The sequence below is a fragment of the Puntigrus tetrazona genome, chromosome 11, assembly GCF_018831695.1.
Source record: "Puntigrus tetrazona isolate hp1 chromosome 11, ASM1883169v1, whole genome shotgun sequence".
Lineage (NCBI taxonomy): Eukaryota > Metazoa > Chordata > Actinopteri > Cypriniformes > Cyprinidae > Puntigrus > Puntigrus tetrazona.
In genome coordinates this window covers 23,347,239-23,370,588 of record NC_056709.1, presented here as the reverse complement: position 1 = coordinate 23,370,588, position 23,350 = coordinate 23,347,239, and the positions used below count along the sequence as shown (strand labels likewise).

The 23,350-nt window shown below is 37.4% G+C and overlaps 1 protein-coding gene across 5 annotated transcripts in view; it reads right to left on the bottom strand.

The window, feature by feature from the left end:
• cacna1ab (calcium channel, voltage-dependent, P/Q type, alpha 1A subunit, b) overlaps positions 1–22,516 on the bottom strand; it is an 89,208-nt gene extending 66,692 nt beyond the window's left edge. For all 5 annotated transcript variants that reach the window (XM_043252278.1, XM_043252280.1, XM_043252279.1 and 2 more), the window contains exons 1-3: positions 21,356–22,516; positions 514–619; positions 117–256 (exon numbers count right to left, since the gene is read on the bottom strand). In XM_043252278.1, the coding sequence (XP_043108213.1) occupies positions 117–256; positions 514–619; positions 21,356–21,621 (512 nt within the window). In that variant the 5' untranslated portion in view covers positions 21,622–22,516. The remainder of the gene's footprint in view (positions 1–116; positions 257–513; positions 620–21,355) is intronic.
• Positions 22,517–23,350: the final 834 nt, after the last annotated feature.

Here is a 23,350-nt window from a genome sequence, read left to right as displayed (position 1 = left end):
GCGTTTCATAGAGCCATCTAATAATTGTTTATATTGACTCATAAATCGAGCAGCTCAAATTCTGTTCTTTTTCGCTTTCATCATGACTCCAGAGTGTGTGTGTTTGTGTAACTCACCCTGTGAGCACCACTACAAAGTCCATCACGTTCCAGCCGTTTCTCAGGTAGGAGCCCTTGTGGAAGGCAAATCCCAGTGCAAGAATCTTAATGCCCGACTCAAAACAGAAAATAGCAATGAAATAGGGCTCTGTCTCTTCCTGCAAGTGAAAAAAAAAACACAGATGGGATTATTATAAAAAGCATTTTCACTTAAAACATTCTTAGTGCTTGGCAGTTTTTAAGTAACCTTTCACTGTTTGTGTATCTAATAAACCCCCCTCCATATATTCTGTATGATTTATTTTTAACATTTTTGGGTTATAGTAGTTATAGCTAGTTAAACATAAAAAACAATAGTCTATGCAATGCCCCCATTTATTTTAGTTAATGTGTGTGTGTGTGTGTTCCACTTTACCAGTCGTTCTGAAAGTGGAGTTTTGTCTCCATCTGGTAAGTGTTGTTCAAGAGCCAGAACGATGCAGTTGGCAATGATTGTGGTCAAAATCATCCACTCAAACGGAGTAAACGGCAAAGTTAAGGCTTAAAACAAACTGGATTCATCATATCATGCATATTTAAAATTCAAAAATGACTATGCAAACATAAAACAGTTTGAATATTGCAAAAAATAACTTGGATTATGAAAACATTTTTTCTTATTTATCAGCAAATACCTCAGAACAACTTAGGAGTTAAGGACAACACAGCACTGGTTGAGAGTTACTCAAAATGCATGCATCGCATGCAGTAAAAAGCTGAGTTTCTACGTTTTAAAATGATACATATTTCGGGTTATTCCATTCAGTGGTTCCTAAGTAATTTGATAATTAATTTTTTCGTAGGGGGTGGGGGGCCTGCTGGCGATACACTTAAAGGGTTTAAAGGGTTAAATAGATGAGTGTGGACAGATTCAGCCTGGCTGTAATGGAGCACTCATTATCCAGTTACTGTGTGTCTCTTTACCAGCTGCCACTGGCACTGATACACACACTCAGCACTTGTCATAACCGCTTATGTCATGTGCGTGACACATAAGCACACACACACACAAATACATGCAGTCACTGGAATGACATTTTATAATAACCTCAGTTAAATTAATAAATATTTACATTACACTCACTCACTATTATAATTTATTCATCTGAATCCGGTTATTAAAAAAATGTCATGCAACATTGAGCTAGGTGTATATGTGTTCATATCATGTAAAAATATTTGTATATGGGTAAATATGAAAAACCAAACCAAACTAAACTGGTAAAAAAGTGTAATACTCCTTTAAATTTTTGTTGCTCAAAAATAAATAAATAAATATCACACTTATCCCCTTAATTTACTAAATTCACCCACTAAATAGTCATTCAGTATAACAGTCCTGTAAGGCATATTTATGACAAAAATCTAATTTTAACACAATAAAAGGTGAATTACTTTCACCCCAAATATTAATTAGTTGTAATTTTTTACATTTGCCACTATGCTAGGTTTTATCTATTTGTCAGTAGAGATTTTTTTACTCATTTAAAACACAATCCCATTTTATTTGGTTCCTTATTCCTTTATATGTTTTAATATGTACAAGTCAGAAAAAGCATGTTATTTGAATTTTTACATACATATTGTTCTATGACCATGTTACATTATTTCAACCAAATCTGAACGTCTTTGACCCATGTTTGTATACATATGCTTGCTGACAGTATTAGAATCACAATTTGTTAGACAGAGTTTAAAACAGCTATTTTATATATCTTATTTAATAAATACAGAAGATAGCATATCCTGTTTTCACTGTCACTGTGTTCTGAAAAAAGGTAATTTAAACAATTTCTGTTAAGAAATTGCTATAAATTTCACCATAAATTACAAACACTGAATATAACATGCACCATTTAGTTAGAAAGAAACTGCATTTCATTACCAAACACACTTTAATAATTTTGGTTTTTTTGCAACTTTGAAAAAACACTTTTACAGTGTGTGAGCCTCAGCCCTTTTAAAAATGAGACTATATTGCAAAGCACATCTATCTTATTCCATATTCATTATGCAAACATGTGAACATGGCTCCTGAATTCATCTCAACCTGTCTGCATACAGTGTAACACACAGCTATGTTTAAATTGCATCGGTTGAAGCAAAAAAACAAACAAACAGACCTCACACCATGTTCACATCATGACTAACTTACACACACAGACATATTTATTCAGAACCCATTGAAATCGCCATCACACAGTTAGCTTAAGGCTAACAAGGCTAACAGTACAATGCATGCTGGGAGACTTAAAGTGGTATCCATAGCAACCACTCGAGCGCTAAAGTGAGCATGTGCAGAGTGGATGTTCTGAGAAATGAAATGTGGAGCATTTGTGTAAACCCTTCACGGCAGAAACCACGAATAGAGATGCTGCAGAGTGCTGCACACTGAACTACTAAACAACCCAAATATATCCTTCTGCTGCGCGAAAGCAAATCTTCCCTCTTCTCATTTCAACAGCCTTCTCTCTCACTCTGTGTCCTTATCTACCTACTAATCATGCAGTCCGACGACGCTGATGATATGTTCCTGAAAAATAATATTCGGATGGAGTGCTAAAGCTGTCTGCAGCTCATAATGCGCCCTTAATAATTCACATCTCAATTTTAAGACTCGGATAGAGAGATGGAGAGCGAGAGAGAGAGACAACAAGAGAGCGAAGGAGAGAAAAATATAACAGAGAAGGAAAACAGTGAGAATGTAGATGTATTTAAATGAGGAGGACAAGAAAAGGAAAGGCAGAGAGAGCTGGCAACAGAAAAAGAGAGGGAGAAAGGCAGAAGAGCTGTGAAATGGAGAGTTGGCTAGCGTTTGAGAGAGTCTACTGCATTTCTCCATCAGCAGTTTAAACGTGTATTAGACTAATAAGAGGTAGTGACGGTGCCAGGTCCCTCTTTCAATCTCTTTTGCTTTAATTAAAAAGTCTGTGCACAGATCCAACACAGCCAAAGATATACAATGTTTTCCTCCTATATATATATTCTCGAAAAATGGGTACAGTTGGAGTACATTTGTGTACAATTGGGGTACAATTGCTGTGGACATATATACACCTAATGTTCAAAAGATTGGGATCAGAAATATTTTTAATGTTTTTAAAATACCTTCATGAACATCTTTGAATAAATGCTGTTCTTTTAAACTTTTATTCATCAAAAAAACCTGAAATTTTAACAGTATATTAAAATAGAAAACTGATATTTTAAAGTGTAATTATATTTTACAATATGAAATTTCTTTTGTGCATTTTTTATTAAAAAATGCATCATTGATGAAGAGATTTGTTCAAAAAACATACAAATTCTTACTGATCCCAAACTTTTGTACCATTTAGGGCTAAACAAGTTACAAATATGCTTCCAATTGTCAAAACATCCACATCTGTTCTATTTTATCTTAAAAAAAAAGGTACAAATCACTTGTGTGGGAGTAAAGATTGTTCAAGGCTGCCAAACCACAAAAGTAAAGAAATAGCTCTATTTATATACATTTTTAAATATTGGAGGCTTTCCTTTTTATTATTATTACTGGTAACACTTTATAGTCAGATTTTATACTTAACATCAGTCTATTTCCTGAATTAACAAATTAAAAATTAAACGCACCACTAAAACATTACTTAATTTTAGTCAATATTCATTTCGACATTAACAAAAAAGCATGTTATCTGATGAGCTGAGCAAGAACTTCTAGCAAACGTTGCTGCTAATGTCATAATCTTAAACCAAAACCCTAGCCTCATCCCTAAAAGACAAGTTTTCTGTGTTAAAAAAAGAATGTCCTCGATGGAAGGATTCGTCAGATTCAGCTAATGTTCGAGGGCATTTTTTTCCCCCAAAAGTATAGTTGAGAGAACACATGCATACAGTATATGCATTGTAAGCACTCCAACTGTAATTTTCTTTTTGGCCTCATTAGTGTCATTACAACCTTCCCATGACCACCTCTTCTTGTCCCTACATGCACTTTTTCCATCACCTCGCACACACTAGCACTGTACACTCCCTTCCTATGCACACACTGCATTATCAAGCATCAGCATATTGATGGTTGACTGCTCACAACTAAAAACTCAATATTATATTATCAGAAAGCACTCGAGAGGAGAGGAGAGACGTTTAATACGGTCATTTAGCCCTCCAGGCTTTAGAAACTTTGCACTGGCAGCGCTTAACGGGCAGCAAGTCATGTGACCTCCATTGTCTGCACTTATGCATTACGTTGTTGCGCATTTCTATAAGTTGGTTCCAACTTTGTCGCATTACTCTGTCACACTGCCAACTGAAACGGAAAACGACCGACTTGTTTGTGTGTGCAAGTGTTTCATCTGAAAAAAAATCAAGCTCAGATAAACACTTCCTGCATGAAATCACAGTAAGACTCTCATTGTAAATCCGACCTTTGAGTTAACAAAGGTCAGGTAAGCGCACACGTTTAAAACACATATGTGTAGTAGTAGGTTTTTTTATTGTGGTTTTCTATGCTCTAGATTTGAGCTGACAGTGTGCTTTAAGGGGAAACGGAGCTGATGAGATGAACACTTTTCAACTGAAATAAAACAAACAACCCTACAAATTGAATTAAAGAATCCACAAGACTCAGCACAGAGTCTCGCCAACAGAAGACTTGCTTGCCTCACTTTCCCATTATCTCTTTCTTCTTTGGCACAATGTGGTCTTCCTGTCTCCATCTTTGCATTTTTCTTTCCTCCTCATGCACTCCAAGATGCGCAAGCGTGGGAAGCGAGCCGGTGTGTTGGTTAGGCTCAGACAGTGAGGCTTAAGAACAATGCTGCCTAGTATCCATCTGCCGAATCTATGCTCTCTCCAACAAAATGGACGAACAACTTCTCCTCTCCCAGAGACATAAGGACTCGTCGAATTCTGCTGATCACTGCTGCTTCAAATGCTCCACCATCCCCATCCCAAATCACAGGACTTAAAGAGTACAGACCTGTTGCTCTAACACCTGTGGTCAAAAACTTGTGTTGGCCTACCTGAAGCCCCTTTTTGGCCCTCCTTTAGTTTGTTCCCTTACCTGTTCTCGAAAGACTGCACCTCTGCAGACCTCTTTGATAAGCTCCTGAAGTTTGAATAACAGTGGAGATCATGGTGGACTTTAATATAAACACCTCAGCATTAACGCTATTCTGAAAACTGTGGCAGTCATTCAGTCACTCTTGGGTACTATACCACAGGATGGGAAATGGGACACTCACATAGGTTCCACTGTGAAAAAGACCCAACAGAGGGGTTTTAAAATTTTCTTCACTGACTGAGAAAGTTCAGCTACTATGTCGTCATAGAGTCTGTCCTCTGCATTTCTATAACTGCCTGGATAGGCTAGGCTCAGAAAACTACAGCGAATAGCAGAGAGCCATCAGCACTCCCTGTGCCGTTTTCCATGTGAGGAAAAGGGCTGTAAAAATCACTCTGGATCCCTCATATCCAGGACACTTCCTCTTTGAACTGTTGCATCTGGACGGCGCCACCAAGCAATGCACATCACAACAGCCTGGCACAAGAAAGGTTTCTTTACCATCTACCTCATGAACAGTTTAATAAAGGTTCAATACACGACACTATTTAAACTTAGTATCCGTACATACAGTACATACTAGTGAAATGTTATTTATATATTTATTTATCCGTGTCTTGTTGTGTGATTTTGTCTATGCACTGGAAGCTTCTGTCACCAAGACAAATTCCTTGTATGTGTAAGCATACTTGGCAATAAATCTAATTCTGATTCTGATTCTCCTCGATTGCTCTGTTTTTCCTGCAGAGGGACCTGAAGCGAGCGTGTGTGTGATCCATCATGCTAAAAAGCCTTCAGTTATGAATTCCCCCTCCTGTTCCATATACGCTACACTAAAAATAGATACATGACAGATTAAAGAGCCTGCTCCTCTCCTCCTTGAAACCAATTCCTTTCAATCTGTTGCTCACTTTTTCAGCTTTTATATATATATATATATATATATATATATATATATATATATATATATATATATATATATATATATATATATATATATATATATATATATATATATATATATATATTGTGACGAATGGCTGCCCCTCCTCTTTATTGTCACCATCACCCCGTCCTTTATTCGCCGCCCTTCACCAGGCTCCCGACGGGAGTGGGTGTGTTCGAGAGGAGGGGCGTGGTATCGGTCAGGTTTGGCGGCGTGTGACGAGGCACACCTGAAGGGGATTAGCCTTGTCACCGTCGCCGTTAAATACCTGACCGCGTCCCTCCTCGAGGGACCGGTCTCTTCCCCCGTGCATGCACGCTGGTGTCCTCGTGGGTCCAGGAAGGGTGCGCGATGGACCTCACCCCGCCGTCCGAGAAACACACAGCTCATCCCACTCTGCCGCCGGAGCAAAGAAACGACGGAGACGCCGCGGAAGAAGCCGCCGCCCCTCGCGCCCCGGGCCAGAAAAAGGGGAGCGCGTGCGACCGCCGGACTCCGCCCCTTACCTGGACCCTTCCCCCCTGGAACACGGCCTCAACCTGCACGTTACCCGGAGCACGACGAGGACACCAGATCCCCCTTTTATTTGGACACTTTCCCCTGGACACTTTATTGTGTATTTATTTTATTTCTGTTAATAAAAAAAAAGCCTCTCCGAGGCCTGACGCCACGCCCACTGTGTCTGTCGTTGGCTCCTCCTCCGTCATATATATATATATATATATATATATATATATATATATATATATATATATATATATATATATATATATATATATATATATATATTATTGTTATTATTATTTCTGATATTAAATTCTTCAGCATGCCGTTGCGTTTGGGTCTTAAGTGATTCTTGATTCACAGAAATTTCTTCGTTCCGCAGTCTTAGCGCCCTCTTCTCTCATTTCCCTTTCTCTCTAACGCCCTCTCTATAGCTTTCTTCCTCCATCAAGGATCCCTTTAATGGTTTTCATTGCGGTAAGCCTGTGTTAGCCACCGAGCTGACTGCTGGATGCTAACTGCACACACATGAGGGCTGTTTCACTGATGCAATATGCAGAAAGATCCTTATTCTGCAACCAGAGTAACATTACACTCAACACCAACACTCATATAAACAGTCAGCTCTAATACATCTAAAATGAAACCTAAAAGCCTAAAAATGAAATTTTGCCACCACTTATTCATTCTTAGACTATCCTCAACCTGTATGACTTTATTCTATAAAATTCAAAAGATATTGCTAAAATTATCCAATAAGCGAATCTGCTTGGAATTGAGTTTTAATTGTATGAACAAAAACAGCTTGCAAACTATCTCCTTTAAGCACTGATGTAGATTCCACTTCCACTCTACCTTTAACACAAAAAAAAAAAAAAAAAAAAAAAAAAAAAAAAAAAATATATATATATATATATATATATATATATATATATATATATATATATATATATATATATATATATATATATATATATATATACACACACACACACACACACACACACACACACACACACACACAAATAAACACACATATATGATTTAAAACATATATGTGTTGGTGGCCAGTGACTAAATTGATCTGTTTTGGTTGAGCTCTTGTTTGTTGTTATATTGTGATATTGACGTAGTGAATCGTCTATACATACTTTGGTTTCAACCACAATTTCAAGCCATTCTACATTACAGCAATGATGTGACGATAACATAAATATGTTGTCTTCTCATTTTCCAGAACCTGCTGGAAACTGTTCAAAAAATGAATGAACTGATCTAATTCTATGGAAAATAAAATGCAGTAGTACTTGTGAAATAAATTAATCTATGTATTATTTAAGAAAGTAAATGTAAATGAGGACTCTCCTGCCTTGTTCTTTGACTTTTTCCTCCCTCCACAAATATTTGTGCTTTTATATTCTTATTCTTTTCTATATTGATAAAATTCTGTTTTCAACACACCCTGTGTATTGTTCTACATCTCTTGCTTAAATGTTAAAGGTTGGTTAACAGGGTGATTGTGGCTCTAATGTGTTTCATGTTCAAATAATATTTTGCAGGGCAGGTTTATTTTAAAAGAATATTATAAGCATTATTGCCTGGGAAACATTATAATTATAATATTTAAAAAAATAAATTTTAATATACTTTATCCATGTGATGGTAAATTATCACCAGCCTTCAGTGTCTTCAGAAACTGATTTGGTGCTCAACAAACATTTTTATTATTATTATTATTATTATTATTATTATTATCAATGTTCACAGCTTTGCTGCTTATTACTTTTGTGGACACTATGATATACATTTTTGATTTGGAATTCTTTAATACATTTTTTGTAAACTATAAATGGAAACCTCATGGTTGTGTGTATTCATATGTTTCAGGTATTAGTTTTTTTTAGAGGTTCTTTCCGCAGACATTCATATAATTTCTGTCACAACGCCTTCACTCTATTTTCATATTCACAGTCTGTCGGTCATTTTGACATGCCTCCTTTTCACTCACCCGTTCCTCCATTTTTCCTTCGGTCTTCCTACATATACCTTTTTCTCTCTCGTCTTTAAACGTTATTTCCGGCACATTTCACACTCTGACATCTGCATGTTTCTCTCTCTCTTTCTGCTGTATGTTAAAAAGCTTTTAGTTGCTTATTCCACCCTGTTTTCCACTCCACTCCTCGTCTTATCTTTTATCCTTCCCTTTCAGCCTTCCTTCCTTTCCCTCCTGCATTTCGCCTTCCTTCGTGTTCCCTTGCTCTCGTTTGAGAGTGCTGCACATCAATCATACAATCTTAATTCAGTCAGAGAGCTGCTGCCGCCTCAGCATTTCTGCAGAGAGAGAGAAGATAGAGGGAAGAAAGAACATAAACAGTGGTGGAACAGACGGAGAGAGAGCCCCTAGTGAGAGAAACCGAAATGGAGAGCATGAGCAAGAGAGATGGGTGTATAAACAGAGAAGAGAGAGAAAGAGAAAACGGGAAATGCAGAGAGGTGTTGGAACTGTGGGTGGAGGGGAAGAAGAGATGCAGTGGGTTTTTTTTACTGCTTGTCTTCAAATGGCCTTTAAGAAGGATTATCGTCATCTGACTCAACCACAAACGTGATCTTGTGTTTGCATACCATACAACATTAAACACTCATTTTCAGACACGCACACATCCTCAGAAATATGTATGGCCAGTGTGGAAGAGCATTGGATTTTGGGTCAATCCGTGGTAATTGCTTAAATATTTGCTCATCTTCTCTTAAAATAAAATAATACAAGCGTGTGCGTATGTGTGTACACGTTTTTATTTTATTTTATAATAATTCCATAAAATATGAATGAAAAAAATTCGCATAGTTTTTTTGATTAATCGCATAATAAAGGTTATTGTTTACATAATGTATGTGTGTGCTGTTTATATTTATTATGCATATATGAACGCACACGCATGCATGTATAAGAAAATAGGGTGTGTGTAAATGAATAGAAATATATGCATGTATAAATATGTATACAGTACACAAACATATAGTATATAAACAAAAAACATTATTTTGGATGTGATTAATCGCTGCCCCGCATTAATATATATATAAAGCATCTATACTGTACACGCTCTGCATGAATATTATCTACACTGAACTACATGCATTACATTACTGTGGCCAAGCACTGAGAGTTCTCTCTGTTTTATAGAGCTTCTGTATTGATCGGAGCAAAAGCAAATGCACAATATGCCACAGTGAGGCTACATCAGCATTACTTGACTTAAACATACCAACACTTCTCATTTTTTTTGTTTTGTTTTGTTTTTTTTTGTGCATTTGTGCATTCATCGTACATTGAGCTACAGCAATACTTGGATATCAGCCATTAAGAACTGCAAGTGTCCAATAATTCTTACCGTAATAATAATTTTTCCAACTCAGTATTTCTTAAAGTAAGACATATTTTTCCATGTCAATACCGCTGTTTCCACAAAGATGCGTTGTGCAATTTGCAGAAAACACTGTAACATTTTGGCTCCTGGGCTGAGTTAAGTTCTCTGAGCTTCAGCCAAGTGAAGCAAGTGCTGATGGGACTTGATGGAATGTCAATGGCCTAATGCAATCTGGGAGATCTACAACGAACCTGTGGGGCACACCTGCATGTGTATGTGTGTATGGCGTGCACGTCAGCAAGGCCAGGCCCTGATAAGAGAGGCTAAAAGCTTGCAGTCTCAGCACTGCAAGTCCTAAATTGTCCCATGGGAGATTTAGGACCCTGGGGGAAAGTCGGAGATTACACAATCCACCCTCCCAACAACTACAAAAAAAAAACCTTCTCCCCAACCCTCTTCTCATTTAGAGGAGTGAGAAAAATGCTTGGGTAAGAGGGAAAAGGACTCACGGATCAATGAGGGGTATTGATAACTTAAGACTACAGCGCAGTTGTTGATAAGGCGTATCCATGATCTGAACAATCCCCAAAAATAAATAAATAAACAAACAAACAATCACTATATCTGTAACTATCAACAATTAAAGATGTTATAGTAATTTCAGTTTAAAAAAATAAATATTTTAAAAAGTTTAAAAAAGGCTAAAAAAAAAAAGCTTTTAAATAATATTTTTACATTTGCAACTAGCGTATTATTAAAATGATAACAAAATAAGGTATGACAGCTCAAAACTAAGATAAAACCTTTAAATGTCTGACACTAAAACAAATTATCACTGTATAATAGCCTCTTGTTCATATGCACAAATAGAATGAATTAGAAATTCACTTTATATCTATAAATCTATAAATATGAAAGGAAAATGTAATTTAATTTTTTATTTCTTTCTTTTATAGTTTTGACTATATTAGCTTATCATCACCTAAGGCCAGCAAAAATATATAATAATAATAAAATATAAACCACATTGTAATGTTTTGTATTTTATTTTATACAAAGTATATTATATATGTGTTCTGCATATTATTTAATTTTTTCCCCCTCTTCTTCTTTTACACAGAAAACAGAACACAGTGTTGAAATGCCCATGCATTAATCATACAGAAATAAAAACAGCTAACAGTGCAACACCAGGCTACGCAGATCTCCTAAAAATAATCAACAGTGCTTAAAACCACCACACACAGGTGTAGACCAGGCAGCGAGTCACCCTTGAATCATGATGGACACAGAATTAGCCACATTAGCAATATCTATGTTTACACTCTGAGTACTATTTACGGAACCAGATCATCATCTTGGGGACTTGATCCTGCCTCTGCGAAACCCCGTTTCTTTAAAAGTGGCCTATTTGTATGTCAGGAAAAACCAAAGAAATTTTACAACGTTGTATCCATGTCATCTTGAACGAAAGACTGTCATGCCTGGCACATGACTGCTCGTTTTTAATCAAAGGAGCTTTGCATTTTTGAGTTTGTTCAGCTCCAAGAATTGGCAGCACCTTTCCAGACAGTTTGACACAGAGTGTAAGATGCCAGGATGCTGATAAGACCTCCGTCAAAATCTTTCACTTGATAAAATTAAAGTGACCAGAATTCGAAAAATTATGAAATCATTAGTTTGGTAATACTACAGGATATGATAGTAATTAAAGGACTAAGAGATTTCCCAGCTGTCAAATGGTTAATTAAATCAGGGCTTGTGTCTTCATGCAGGAGCACAGCAGTAATTAAGAGGACATTTTACAACTTTGCAGAATTTTTTTATTACCATAATTCGCTGGATGCCTGGAGCACAGTGACCACAAGCTTGTCCCAGTTACTAGAAATAGAGCCTGACTGAAAAATTAATAATAATTAAAAAAAAATGCTGCTGACTGACAGAGAGAATAGTGTCTCTAAATCTATTTAAACTGTGTTTTATTCTGCAAAATGTCATGCAACTGATAAATATAGCTGAGATTTTGGTTAGTATGACTGTAATAATTTCAGTCTGTTTAAATGACAGGGATTCGTGGATTGAAGGTTTGACCTCCGGGATCTCTTATTGACACATATTGATGACTGTGACAGTTCCCATCAGCTGCAGTCCACAAACATCTGCAACCAATACTGTATATTTGAGAAGAATACATTCCAGAGAGCTGATCGACATTATCTTTCAGCTTCTCTATTGCATTGTATTTTTATCACACAACCTTGCATCACGCCTGTACATGCAAGGCAGTTTTGACAAGAAAATTTGCTAATAATCTTAAATAAACTTTCAATGTCAAAATATATGCACTATAATAATCACTTGAGTGCCTCCTACAGTGTACTTATACTACCATTAAAAAGTTTCAGCTAATTCATATTTTTATTCAGCAAGGATAAAGCATAATGTAAAAAAAGACAAGGTTACAAAAGATTTCTAATTGAAATCAATGCTGTGATTTTCTACTGAAAATTCACAGGAATAAATTTAATTTTAAAATGCATTCAGATAGGCAACAGTTTTTTTTTAATAAACTGTAATTATATTTTCAATATTATCAATATTATTGTTATTGCATATTTGATCAAACAAACTTCAGAAACATTAAAAAAGTATTCATTTTTGGAAAGTACACATGACTTAGAAAGGAAAAAAGCATATCTCTCAAAAACCATACAATTTCAAAAACACAAACAGTGTGGGATGAGTTATGATGAGAAGTATAATACTAGGTGGTTTAAAATGAATATTTCACTAATAAAGCAGTTTGCACCTTTGGGTTAAGTATCTGAATAGTTAAAAAAGGCCTGATCCCAGCTGGCAGTGACCCATGAACTGCAGACTTACTGAAAGCCCTGTCCTCATTACCACTGTGCCCTGAAGCACAAGACTTAATCCCAGGTTACTGCAGGAAGACTGTTCTAGTAATTAATCTACTGTAAAAACACATGCTAAATGACTAGCAACTAAACTACAGTGAATTCTTTCAATGGTCAATATTTGTCCATTCAGTCAAATTTTAGTTCTTGTTTTAAAAGTTAATCCAAAAACATTTAGTGAGATTTATGGTACTTAATTTCCCAAGATTTTCAAGTTTATGTTACAGTTTTCCTTTTCAAGTCCAGTTTATCTTACGTTAAAGGGTTACTTCAATTGAAACTCTGTCATCATTTACTCATAAAAATCACAAGACTTTGTTAATCTTGGTTAATTATCAAGAAACAATATTTGTATCAATTTTATATCGTCAAGTCCAGGTAATCAAAACTTTGGCACTGTTCAAGCATATAATGAAATGTGAGGTTTACCATTTTATTTTATTTTTAAACATTTTGTACAGATAAACTGTCACATAAAAATAATTTCTGTGTCAGTACGTTTTGAACATTAGTACATTTTCTTTTCTGATCTATGTTTTGATTGTCTGGACTTGAATGGACAGAAACATTCAGTCTTCTGAAGGTGAGTAAGTAAACGATAACAGAATTAAAACTTTGTGGTAAACTATGCCTTTTAATAATGTTTAGATGTTTGGACAGGAAAACTACCCTAGTGAAAAATAAATTAAACATTTATTTTAATGCTAAGTATGCTACAGATACATTTACATATTTATGTCCTTAATCAAACTACCCTGCGATTGTACTTTGACTATACTAAACAGGTATATTTCAAGTAGGGCTGAGGTCCAAGACATAATGAAGCATATATACATAATGTATTGCAAGTATATTTCAGGTACACTTTAAATAATCTTGCATTTAAAAACCTATTTTATTATTCAAAAATCATTTAATCCTTATAAATAGTGACACTAAAATACATTTTAGGCTTAATATTAAGAAATGTGCATCGTGCGCAAGTAGTGCTCCAAATAAAGTTTGTGTTAGTCTTTATAGCGATATTTTAGTATGTTAATAGATGCAACTATACTAAGTATGAAATAAATGCATTTTTAAATATATTGTTTTTTACTAGGGAGGTCAAATTAGCTGATGACTTCATCCAAAGCACCTCCAGTCGCCGTGCACTAATTGCAAGGTCACTCCTCCTCCATCAAGCTGGGGTCAAAAGGCCTACACAAAGACAGAGCAACGGCGGTCGGTCTAACTGTGCAGTTCACAGGCCACTACTACTGAATATTGAACCTGTAATCTATCTGTTACCATCTATAACCACCAAACCTCTTTATTGATGAGATGGCAGCGGCCCTGTGACCTCTCACCTCCACCTACACCGACCCAGAGTCAACCACCACATGCGCATACAATCAACTCGCATGTATCACACTCATTGCTCCCTGTAGGATACATAATGCCTCTCTCTCTGCCTCTAACACACACTCCCCTTGTTCACTCCCATCTTTGGAAGGTATTGTATACTGCATTGAGTGTGTTTGCATCCCCTAGATAGTTGCTTCCATCTTCATCTGTGTATGTGCAGGCTTCGTGTGCTACTGCAGGGGCAGACCCATCGAGTTACCGTGGTAACCAACAACAGCTATATAAAGACGGAATCAATAGCAATCATCGGACCATGGCGATCTTTACACCAGACCAGTGGTGTGTGTGTGTGTGTGTGTGTGTATTGACTATAAAATACTAGCATGTGCGCTAATGCATGTATACATTATACATTCTCCGGTTTACCTATCTGATGTTATTTGGAAATAAAATCTCCAGAATTTGATGATGACCCGCAGACAGCTATACATAAAGGAATAGTTCACACTAGACTATCATCTTTTGATAGATGCAAAGCATTGAACCAAATGTTTATACTGCGTGAGATACTGTACGCATTTGGATTTTTGGGAAAGAGAGACTCCGCAGAGAATGAGAGAAGATGCCTGAAAAGATGACGGCTAAACATATTAGACACGGACAGGCAGACACATAGACAGAACAACAGAACATCCAATACATAAAAATATAGAGAATGAAAGATAAAATGATAGAGTGATACATGCTGTAGAAAGACAATGCTTGAACAATAGAATGAATTAAAGAAAAAAAGAAATGTACAATGACAGAATGATGAATGAACGGACTATACAACGAATGTTAAAATGAACAGTAGACCAACAGACGGAACAAACGATAGAACAAACTGATAGAATTCTAAAACGCTAGATAAAATAATAAATAGAAAGATAAAATGATAGATAGAACAACAGACAGAATGAACAATAGATCGCTGGACACTAAATGAACGAACAATACAGGACACTGAGAATGAACGAGACAAGAATAGAGCAATCAATTAGAATAGTAGAAAAAAATGAACAATAAAATGTTAAAAAGAACAATATAGAAAGATAGAATAGACAGTTTCAGAAAAGTTTCTGTATTTTTATAAACGGCTCTATTTCGATGCAAACTGATTTAAATATACACATACAGTCTTGCCCAGTCTCTTCCTCTTTCTCCACCTCTACTCATCTTTCTTTCCTCCTCTCCCTTTTCTCTGCTCTCTCAGTTTCTCCAGAAGCAGCCCTTATAATGCCAAATCACACTGTCATCAGAATAATTATTATCATTACCCTCCCTTACATAAGCGCTCCTATTAGTATCCTCTCATTAATGCAGTGTTTTAATCACAAAATAACAATTAGGCTGGATATCTATTTGATCGATTCAGGGCACAGATGAAAACATGGCTCCTGAACAAGAACAAGGACAATATTACAGTGCCTCCAGCCTCATTCAGTCATCCGAGGTGGTGGAGGGTTTGTTTTCTGCCACGTACTGAGATGTTCTTACAGTCACATGGTTTTATAATGAGAGGAACATTAAGGAGAGGAGAAGAGCCAAAAGCGTACATGACAAAGAATCAGGAAATGCTTCACAGCACACACTGTGATATTTAACAGGACTGCTCATACCCAGTGGGCAGAGAAACTCCACTGATATAGAGACAGTCCAAAGAGATTGTGCGGTACCTGAGGCTAAGGCACTTTCAGTCACATGGAAAGGTCCGGTGTTAACCACCATGGGCACAAAACACACACAAGTCTGTAACATGAAGGAACGTGTTATAAGCATGGTGCCTGATTGAAAGGCCAATAAATGTCATGTATTTCACTTGGCAGAATGAGCGAACGAAAAGTTGCTAAGCAAAACCTTAACATTTCTTTGTACCTCAAGTACATGAATTTGCGATTTAGTAATTTTGGCGAAAACTTATCGTATGCTACAATTCCTGCATCTCAATTTGGATACTATCCATGGCAAATTGTTTTGAAGATATTATCTATTCAGCAAGGATGCATTGAATTGATGAAATCTAATGCTGTTCTAACAATTCAAATTTTGTCATATTTTGTCTTTAACCATAAGGCACAGTAAACTAAAGAGGGAACCATGGGAGCTCATAAGGTGAGACTTTCGTTACAGTGACAGCAGTGACACTAAGGCCATACAGCCACTCTGGACAGCAGCCAATGGCTCGCGTCCAACACATCAAGCCAGACAATGGAAAGAACTCTTGAATCTTTTCTGTCTCTTTCTCTCTGTGAATGATGAGGGCAATCTTTGCCCAGTGAAACACATACTGTACAAACACACACACACACACACACACACACACACAAGACAAGAATGTTTCATGTTCAACTTAAGCTCTATCTGTGACATTTTGACACTTTGTCCACTATTATGTAGAAACAAAGATAAAAATGTGACAAGCTTAAAATGCTCTATTGCAGGTGGATGAATGATTAATGAGATAATTCTCACCCAGTGCTCAGTATTCATCTCAACTCAAGTTGTTTCAGTTAGTTTTTTTCTTCTATTGTACATAAAATAACTTATTTGGGGAGTCGGTTACCCATACTCTTCAAAATATCTTCTTTTATGTTCAAAAGAAAAAAAATTAATTCATACAGCTTTGAGTAATTGATGACGGAGTTTTAATTTATCCCTTTAAATGCCCAAACATTTCTAATATTATCTGATATGCTACTTAAATATCAAGTGTCTCTAGAGATCTTGTCAATGGCCGCTAATAGCACAATTAAACTCTTATATCAAATGACAGCCTTAAATCTACTGAGATCCAATCAGCTGTTGCTGGGGACCAGCCAGGAGTTTCAGTGTGGTTTAGCAAAGCATTGTGGGAGCTTTCACAATCTGCAAAAAGGTTACGACCCTAAAGCTTTCTTGAACTTGCTTCCTCTTAAAAGAGGGGCAACAGCATCAGCAGGACAACAAAATTAATAATAAAAATACAAAAAATCATAATTTGGTATTCATAAAAAAGACCTTTAAACAGCAGAGGGTACCTAAAGGTTATGGCAATAAGGAAGGAAATGTCCAACTGGGAAGCTAAAAAAGAGCATTTCAATATGAATATGTGTGGGAGTGTGTGACAGAACTAAGAAGAGAGAAAGAGAGGAAGTGTGTATGTGTGTGTCCAAGAGGGTTACACAATAAACACTGTCACTGTGAAGTGCATTGTGACGTATTCCTTACTCTTTTGAGTAACACTCACACACACGCACACACACACACACACACACACACACACACAGACCATTAGACGCTTCTTCTGCTCAAACTATCTTGTATCCCTTCAAGTCTGCACTGCAGCATAGTGCCAGATTGTGTTCTCTAGCCAGAGAAATGCAATGGATTTAGTGTCTGGTATCTGGCGTGCGTGTGTGGATGTGTGAGTGCATGTGTATCCGTTTCTTGTGTGTCTGCATGATTGCACACTGGAGCGTGAATGTCCCACATGGTGCGTGTGTGTGATGCCATAGGCTGGTGCTGAGTTCTGGCCCGGTTCCTTTTTCCTTTGGTCTCCCGAGGAGACTGATCCTACAGAACAGGTGTCACTGTTTTAGCTGCCACAGTTCTTGTGTGTGTTTGTGTGTGTGTGTGTTTGATGCCACAGGCTGTGCCGCCCTACCAAGTCTCCACTCACCCAGCAATGATCCATCCACTGTATGTTACTGCCGATGCACAATGTCCATTCAACTTGGACAGGAGGCCACAGTGTGAAACCAGCCGAGGCATTTACAAACCCCTGTTCTTCTGTTAAAACACGTCACTACCTCCATCCGTGCAAGAACAGATTATAGACGTGGCCACTAACATGAGGTAATGAAAGCAGGACTTAAAAGGTCAAAGGGTTACATTTCACTCCAAAATCAAAAGAATGAAAAAAAAAAACCTAAGAGGAATCTTTACAAAAGAACATATATTTTGCAAAACATACATTTGAAAAATGAAATGTGCATGAACAAAATGAAATATATTTTTCATGCCGATGACATATAATGTGCTTATATATGCATATTCGTTATGTGAACCAAAATTTACTCCAAAATTATCCTTATCATTTCTTATTCCTCCTTTGAGCCCAATGAACAGATTTCCACACAATGTATGGTAATATATATATATATATATATATATATATATATATATATATATATATATTTTCATTTCATTTCCATTTAATATATCTGTTTAATATTTTTATGTATTTTAAAATATATTTCTGTGAATGCAAAGCCAAATTTAAGCTGCATTACTCCAGTCATTACCTCAGCGTCTCATTCCCATTTTGTAGCATCAGCGTCTTTAATGTCAATTTAAGCAATTTAATGTTAGTAAAAGTGAATTTCTACAAAAAAAATTAAATAATTATTTTAAAAAAAGAAAGTCTTAAATGGTAGTGCAATTTTTTCTTTACAAAAAATATTGTTTGAGTCTAAAAATACTGTCATAATGTGAACTTAAAAAAATCTAATAGTCCTAAAACAAGCCTAATTGTCTTAACAACATTATATTCTTCTTTTGATTTTAGGGTGAGTTACAACCCTCAAACATTATGAAACTGAATGCCACATTAAGAAAAAAAACCTGATCTTAAAATAAGTCCATGAGCTTGGCCTCTACAATACTATCTTTGGCCGAAGAGCTACAAATCTGTTTCACTTGCATCACACACGCATGCACACTTTCAAACACATGCGTCCAAAGGGACAAAAATGCGTGTACCTCTCCAAAACCCTCTTTTTCCGTTCTTTACCGTTTCCTCTCACATGCTCATGCCCAGTGAGTCCAACAGAACCCCAGGAAGCACCACCACCATACAGACAACAGAGAGAACGAGCAGATGGTCTGAGAGAATCAGAGAGAGAGACAGAAAGATGGCAAAAGGAAAGGGGAGGCGTAGGAGCATGAGTATGAAGGAATTTTTTTTTTCTTCTGGCACTGATACAAGCAAAGACCTTATAAACTCATCATTCTGACAGAGTATTTTTAAAACAGTCTAACACCTCTACCATAGCACTGCTTTACCAAACCATTAGCACTCAGATAGAAAAAGAACTTATAACAGCAAGCCAACAAACTGAGCTAAGATAACTGACCAACAGAAAAGTTCTGCTAGTGAAGAAAACCAAATTGTGACGGGGCAGGACTGTGATCCCAGTTCTTGAATAACTTGTATAGGGCTTTTTAAACTCAACAGCAAGTTAAATATGACAACTCTCCAAGAAATAGAGTATATAGTACTAACAGTACTCTGCTTCTGTAACAGTACAGCTAATATTACAGAGAACTTAACACGTGGCAATCTGCCAATCAAAACAGAACTGATTTAAAGTCTATAAAGGTTACTATTGCATTACTGTGATCTTGCATTACTGTATGTACAGGGAAGTGAGAGCTCTATAAATGACAATCAGTAATAAAGAATTCAAGAAAATCTAAAATGTATAGTTCACCCCAAAAATTAAAGAAATAAATCAACCGGTCATTTTAAACCTATATGAGTTTTTTTCTGGGAAATACAAAAGGCTATTCTGAAACATGCCTCAGGGTTTTTTTTCTTCCATAAAACGAAAGTCAGTGGAGTCCAAAATTTGTTCTGCATAATTGAATTTTTTCCATAAACTATGGCTTTAAAATGAAGCTTCTTCGTGTCTTCAAACTACATATGTTGTATGCACATTATCATCTTTTTTTAAGTCACTACTACACATTTTGTTCTGGACCATCCACTCGAATCTGATGGAATCACCACTCAATGGTGTACATTTAAAAGCATTGAGTTCTGGGTTGAAAACGCTTTCTCCAGGCCTCCATCATTCATCTCTCTCCCTGCTCCTACTGCTTTGCTTTTCCTCCACACTGCAAGGCTCCGCTAAAGCTCATATGCTGACATCAGCAGCCCCCCTCTACACTCACACAAGCACTCAAACAGTCACTCGCGCACTCCGCCAATCCCGACCAGCGGGAAACCACGCACACCCACGCAGCCTCAGGCCTCTGAACACATACCTATACACATAACACATGCTTACATATGGATATGAGAAAACACATGCACATCAGGGCTGGGCGAACCTATAGCACACCCTGACAGCCAGCCCACCTCCCTCTACTGGGTACAGCATTAGGTTGTACCATGGTACTTTAAACTCATGGCACACCAAGATTTATAGAAAACGGAAAAAGGGTGGGGTACAATCGCTTCAATATTATAGGAATTCTCTAATTACTTATTTAGAGGAACATCTATAAATCAGCAGTAATGGAAAAGCATGCTTTTTTTTTTCTAGGGCTGGCTCATCCAAAAATAAGTTAAGCCCACACTAGCAAGCTCCCTGACTCATGATTGTCTTAAATGGCAGCACAACTGCACTTTGATATGTACCGTGATACTAAATGATCCATTTATCTCGGGTGCTTACTTGCAACTTTAAGATAATTTTAAAATATTAATTTTAAAAATGACCACGATACTGGAATTTTATTTGTCTGAAGATCTAGGGTAAGGGTAATACTTTTTCAAATTAAAGGTTCCAAAAGAGGGTTTTCACAGAGATGCTACAGAAGAACTATTTTCATTTCCAGTAAGAACCTTTTAGTGAAGCGATCTTAAAAAGACAAGCACAAGTATGTAAAGAAATTTTTCATTATCTAAAGCATTTTTCACAATATAAATTTGAAAGATTCCATGGATGTTCTTCACTTGACTATATATGTTTTGTTTTTAAGAGCGTATAGTAGGTTACTTTTTTCGTAATTTTGCTTTTTGTATGGCCCGCCCTATAGAGTAAGCAGGTGCCGTGACTGTTGCTTAGCATCTTGAAATTTACTAAAACAAATGTTAAAACAACCACACACATTTTGAATAATTGTAACATGCCTTTGATTATTTCTAATAATTTAAATGCATGATTAACAACTTACTTTATAGAAGGAATGAGAAAGCAGGGGCCATTGAAAGACCCATCACCAGCATATAACATATTACAGATCTGTACCTGTTCCCAGGGCCCCTCGCGCCTGGATTTAGTAAAGGATATGGCCATTCGGTGATCTTTTTGGCGTATTTTCTCACTACGTTGTCTTCACTGAAGAGAAACAGAGAGCGGTTGACCGTCAGGCAGTTCTGTCGGACCGGGATCGGGTTGTAGAGGGCCATGGTCCGGGCTCTCTGGGCCATCGATTGCTTGTACATCCTTTGGGCCCCTGGCGGGCCGCCCTGCCTGCTGCCGCCACGGCCGGGTCCCCCCTGGCCGGAGCCCCCGCCGCCATACCTGGCCGGCACTTCGTCTCCGAACCGAGCCATTCTGTAGACACCAAACGCCAATCGTTACGAAGCAGCCGAGAAGGGGGTGATGTCTCAGGGTGACAACACCACATTACACCCCATCCGCCTCAGCACAGAGCACACAGACATTCAGATCTGATCTTCATGGCTAAGAAATGTCCATCATAAAGCACCAAACAAGATCAGTGGACGGGGGGAATGTGTGTGAGAGTGTGTCAGCTCCAAAACGGGACTGAGATAACGAGATTGAAGGATGGATAGATGGAGTATGTCCTTTTCAATGGTGCAGTCAGCTCAACAAATAGTCAAACAAATTGTAAAACATAAACAGATAAAATGTCGACGGATTATCTTCCTCAGGAGGGTGGGATCCACATTTTAAGAAGTATTTCCCGTCTCAACAGCTCGGTGGGGCTCGTCTTGTTATTTGCAAGGTATACATACAGATCATTTTAGCATAATTGCATTAATACATTACATGCAAATTGGCATCAACTGCGTCGGGTTAATGTGTCTTTCTCAGGAATTGCATTCTCGTTTTTTTCTCACATCCACAAGACAGATATAGAACAGAAAAATGGTGAAAACGTTTAAATAATTAATTTATTTCTGTGGTATCCGCAATGTTTGGTATAGGCTACAGTGGTAATATTCTGCCTCCCCTCCGCCAAACTCTCGAATTACTCTCGCAAATGCAGACGACGGGGCTTCCCCAAAAAATCCACACCTCGGTGACATTTGTTGATTTTAGTAATTTAAGTTTATTTGCTTTTTTGCAGCCATATCGGTCCAATAGGGTGGGCGTGAGCGCGCGCTGGGAAAACAAAAAACACCATGTCAAGATATAATGATGATCTCTCGCGGTTTCTCCCTCAATTCCTCACTAAAACAATTATCATCTATACTCCAGGACTCGCAGACAAATCCAAGACGCGAAAAATCCGACGGTGGTCGTTGAAAGGAGCATCATCAGTTTTGGAGAGGCGCCGGAGCGCGTGGATTGAAGCTCGAACTCGCATCTTCTGTTGTAACCGAGAGGAACCAAGAGGCACCCATAGCCTGAAGTACCCCAAAATGCTCCTCTTCGGGGGGGTTTTCTGTCGCCTCGGTGGACGACGAGCGGTTATTTCGGCTTTAAAAGTTTAATTTTTGTCGGAGAAAACGAAACGGAGACGCGGGGTCTCGAGCGCGTTCCTCCTCAGATCAGCTGGCGGGTTTAGAGCATCTGATCAATTTAACGCTCGTGCTCAAGCCTTGCAGCACATGACGCGCGTCCCCGTAGCGATTCGCTTATCCTCCAGCTCACTCCTCCTTATGGCCAAGACGAGACTCAAACGAGCACTGCGTGCCATTTTGCTTCTTCTCGCAAACTGTGAGACGAGATTTTTTTTTTTCACCAAAGACGATAGATGGATTCATATCTCTCAATACGTATTGTGTCTGAGTCATACACCGTGCCGGAAGAGGGAGTGTGTACTTGTTGACCAAGTATGGATTTGTGGGGACTTCACAGTGTCCTTGTTACAAATATAAAATGTTACTATAATTAATCGCTATGATACACTAAGAATTGTGATGCATTTAAGGTAAAAAAAAATTAACTGTGGTTTCTAGAACATACATCAGCGTTAAAGCGTAGGATACTGGTAAATATATTTTTTATGTAGGCCAGTAAGTAATGTAATATTAATATACAAATCTTTTGGAGCAGTTAACATATATAAATGCTACATAGAATCAACATGAT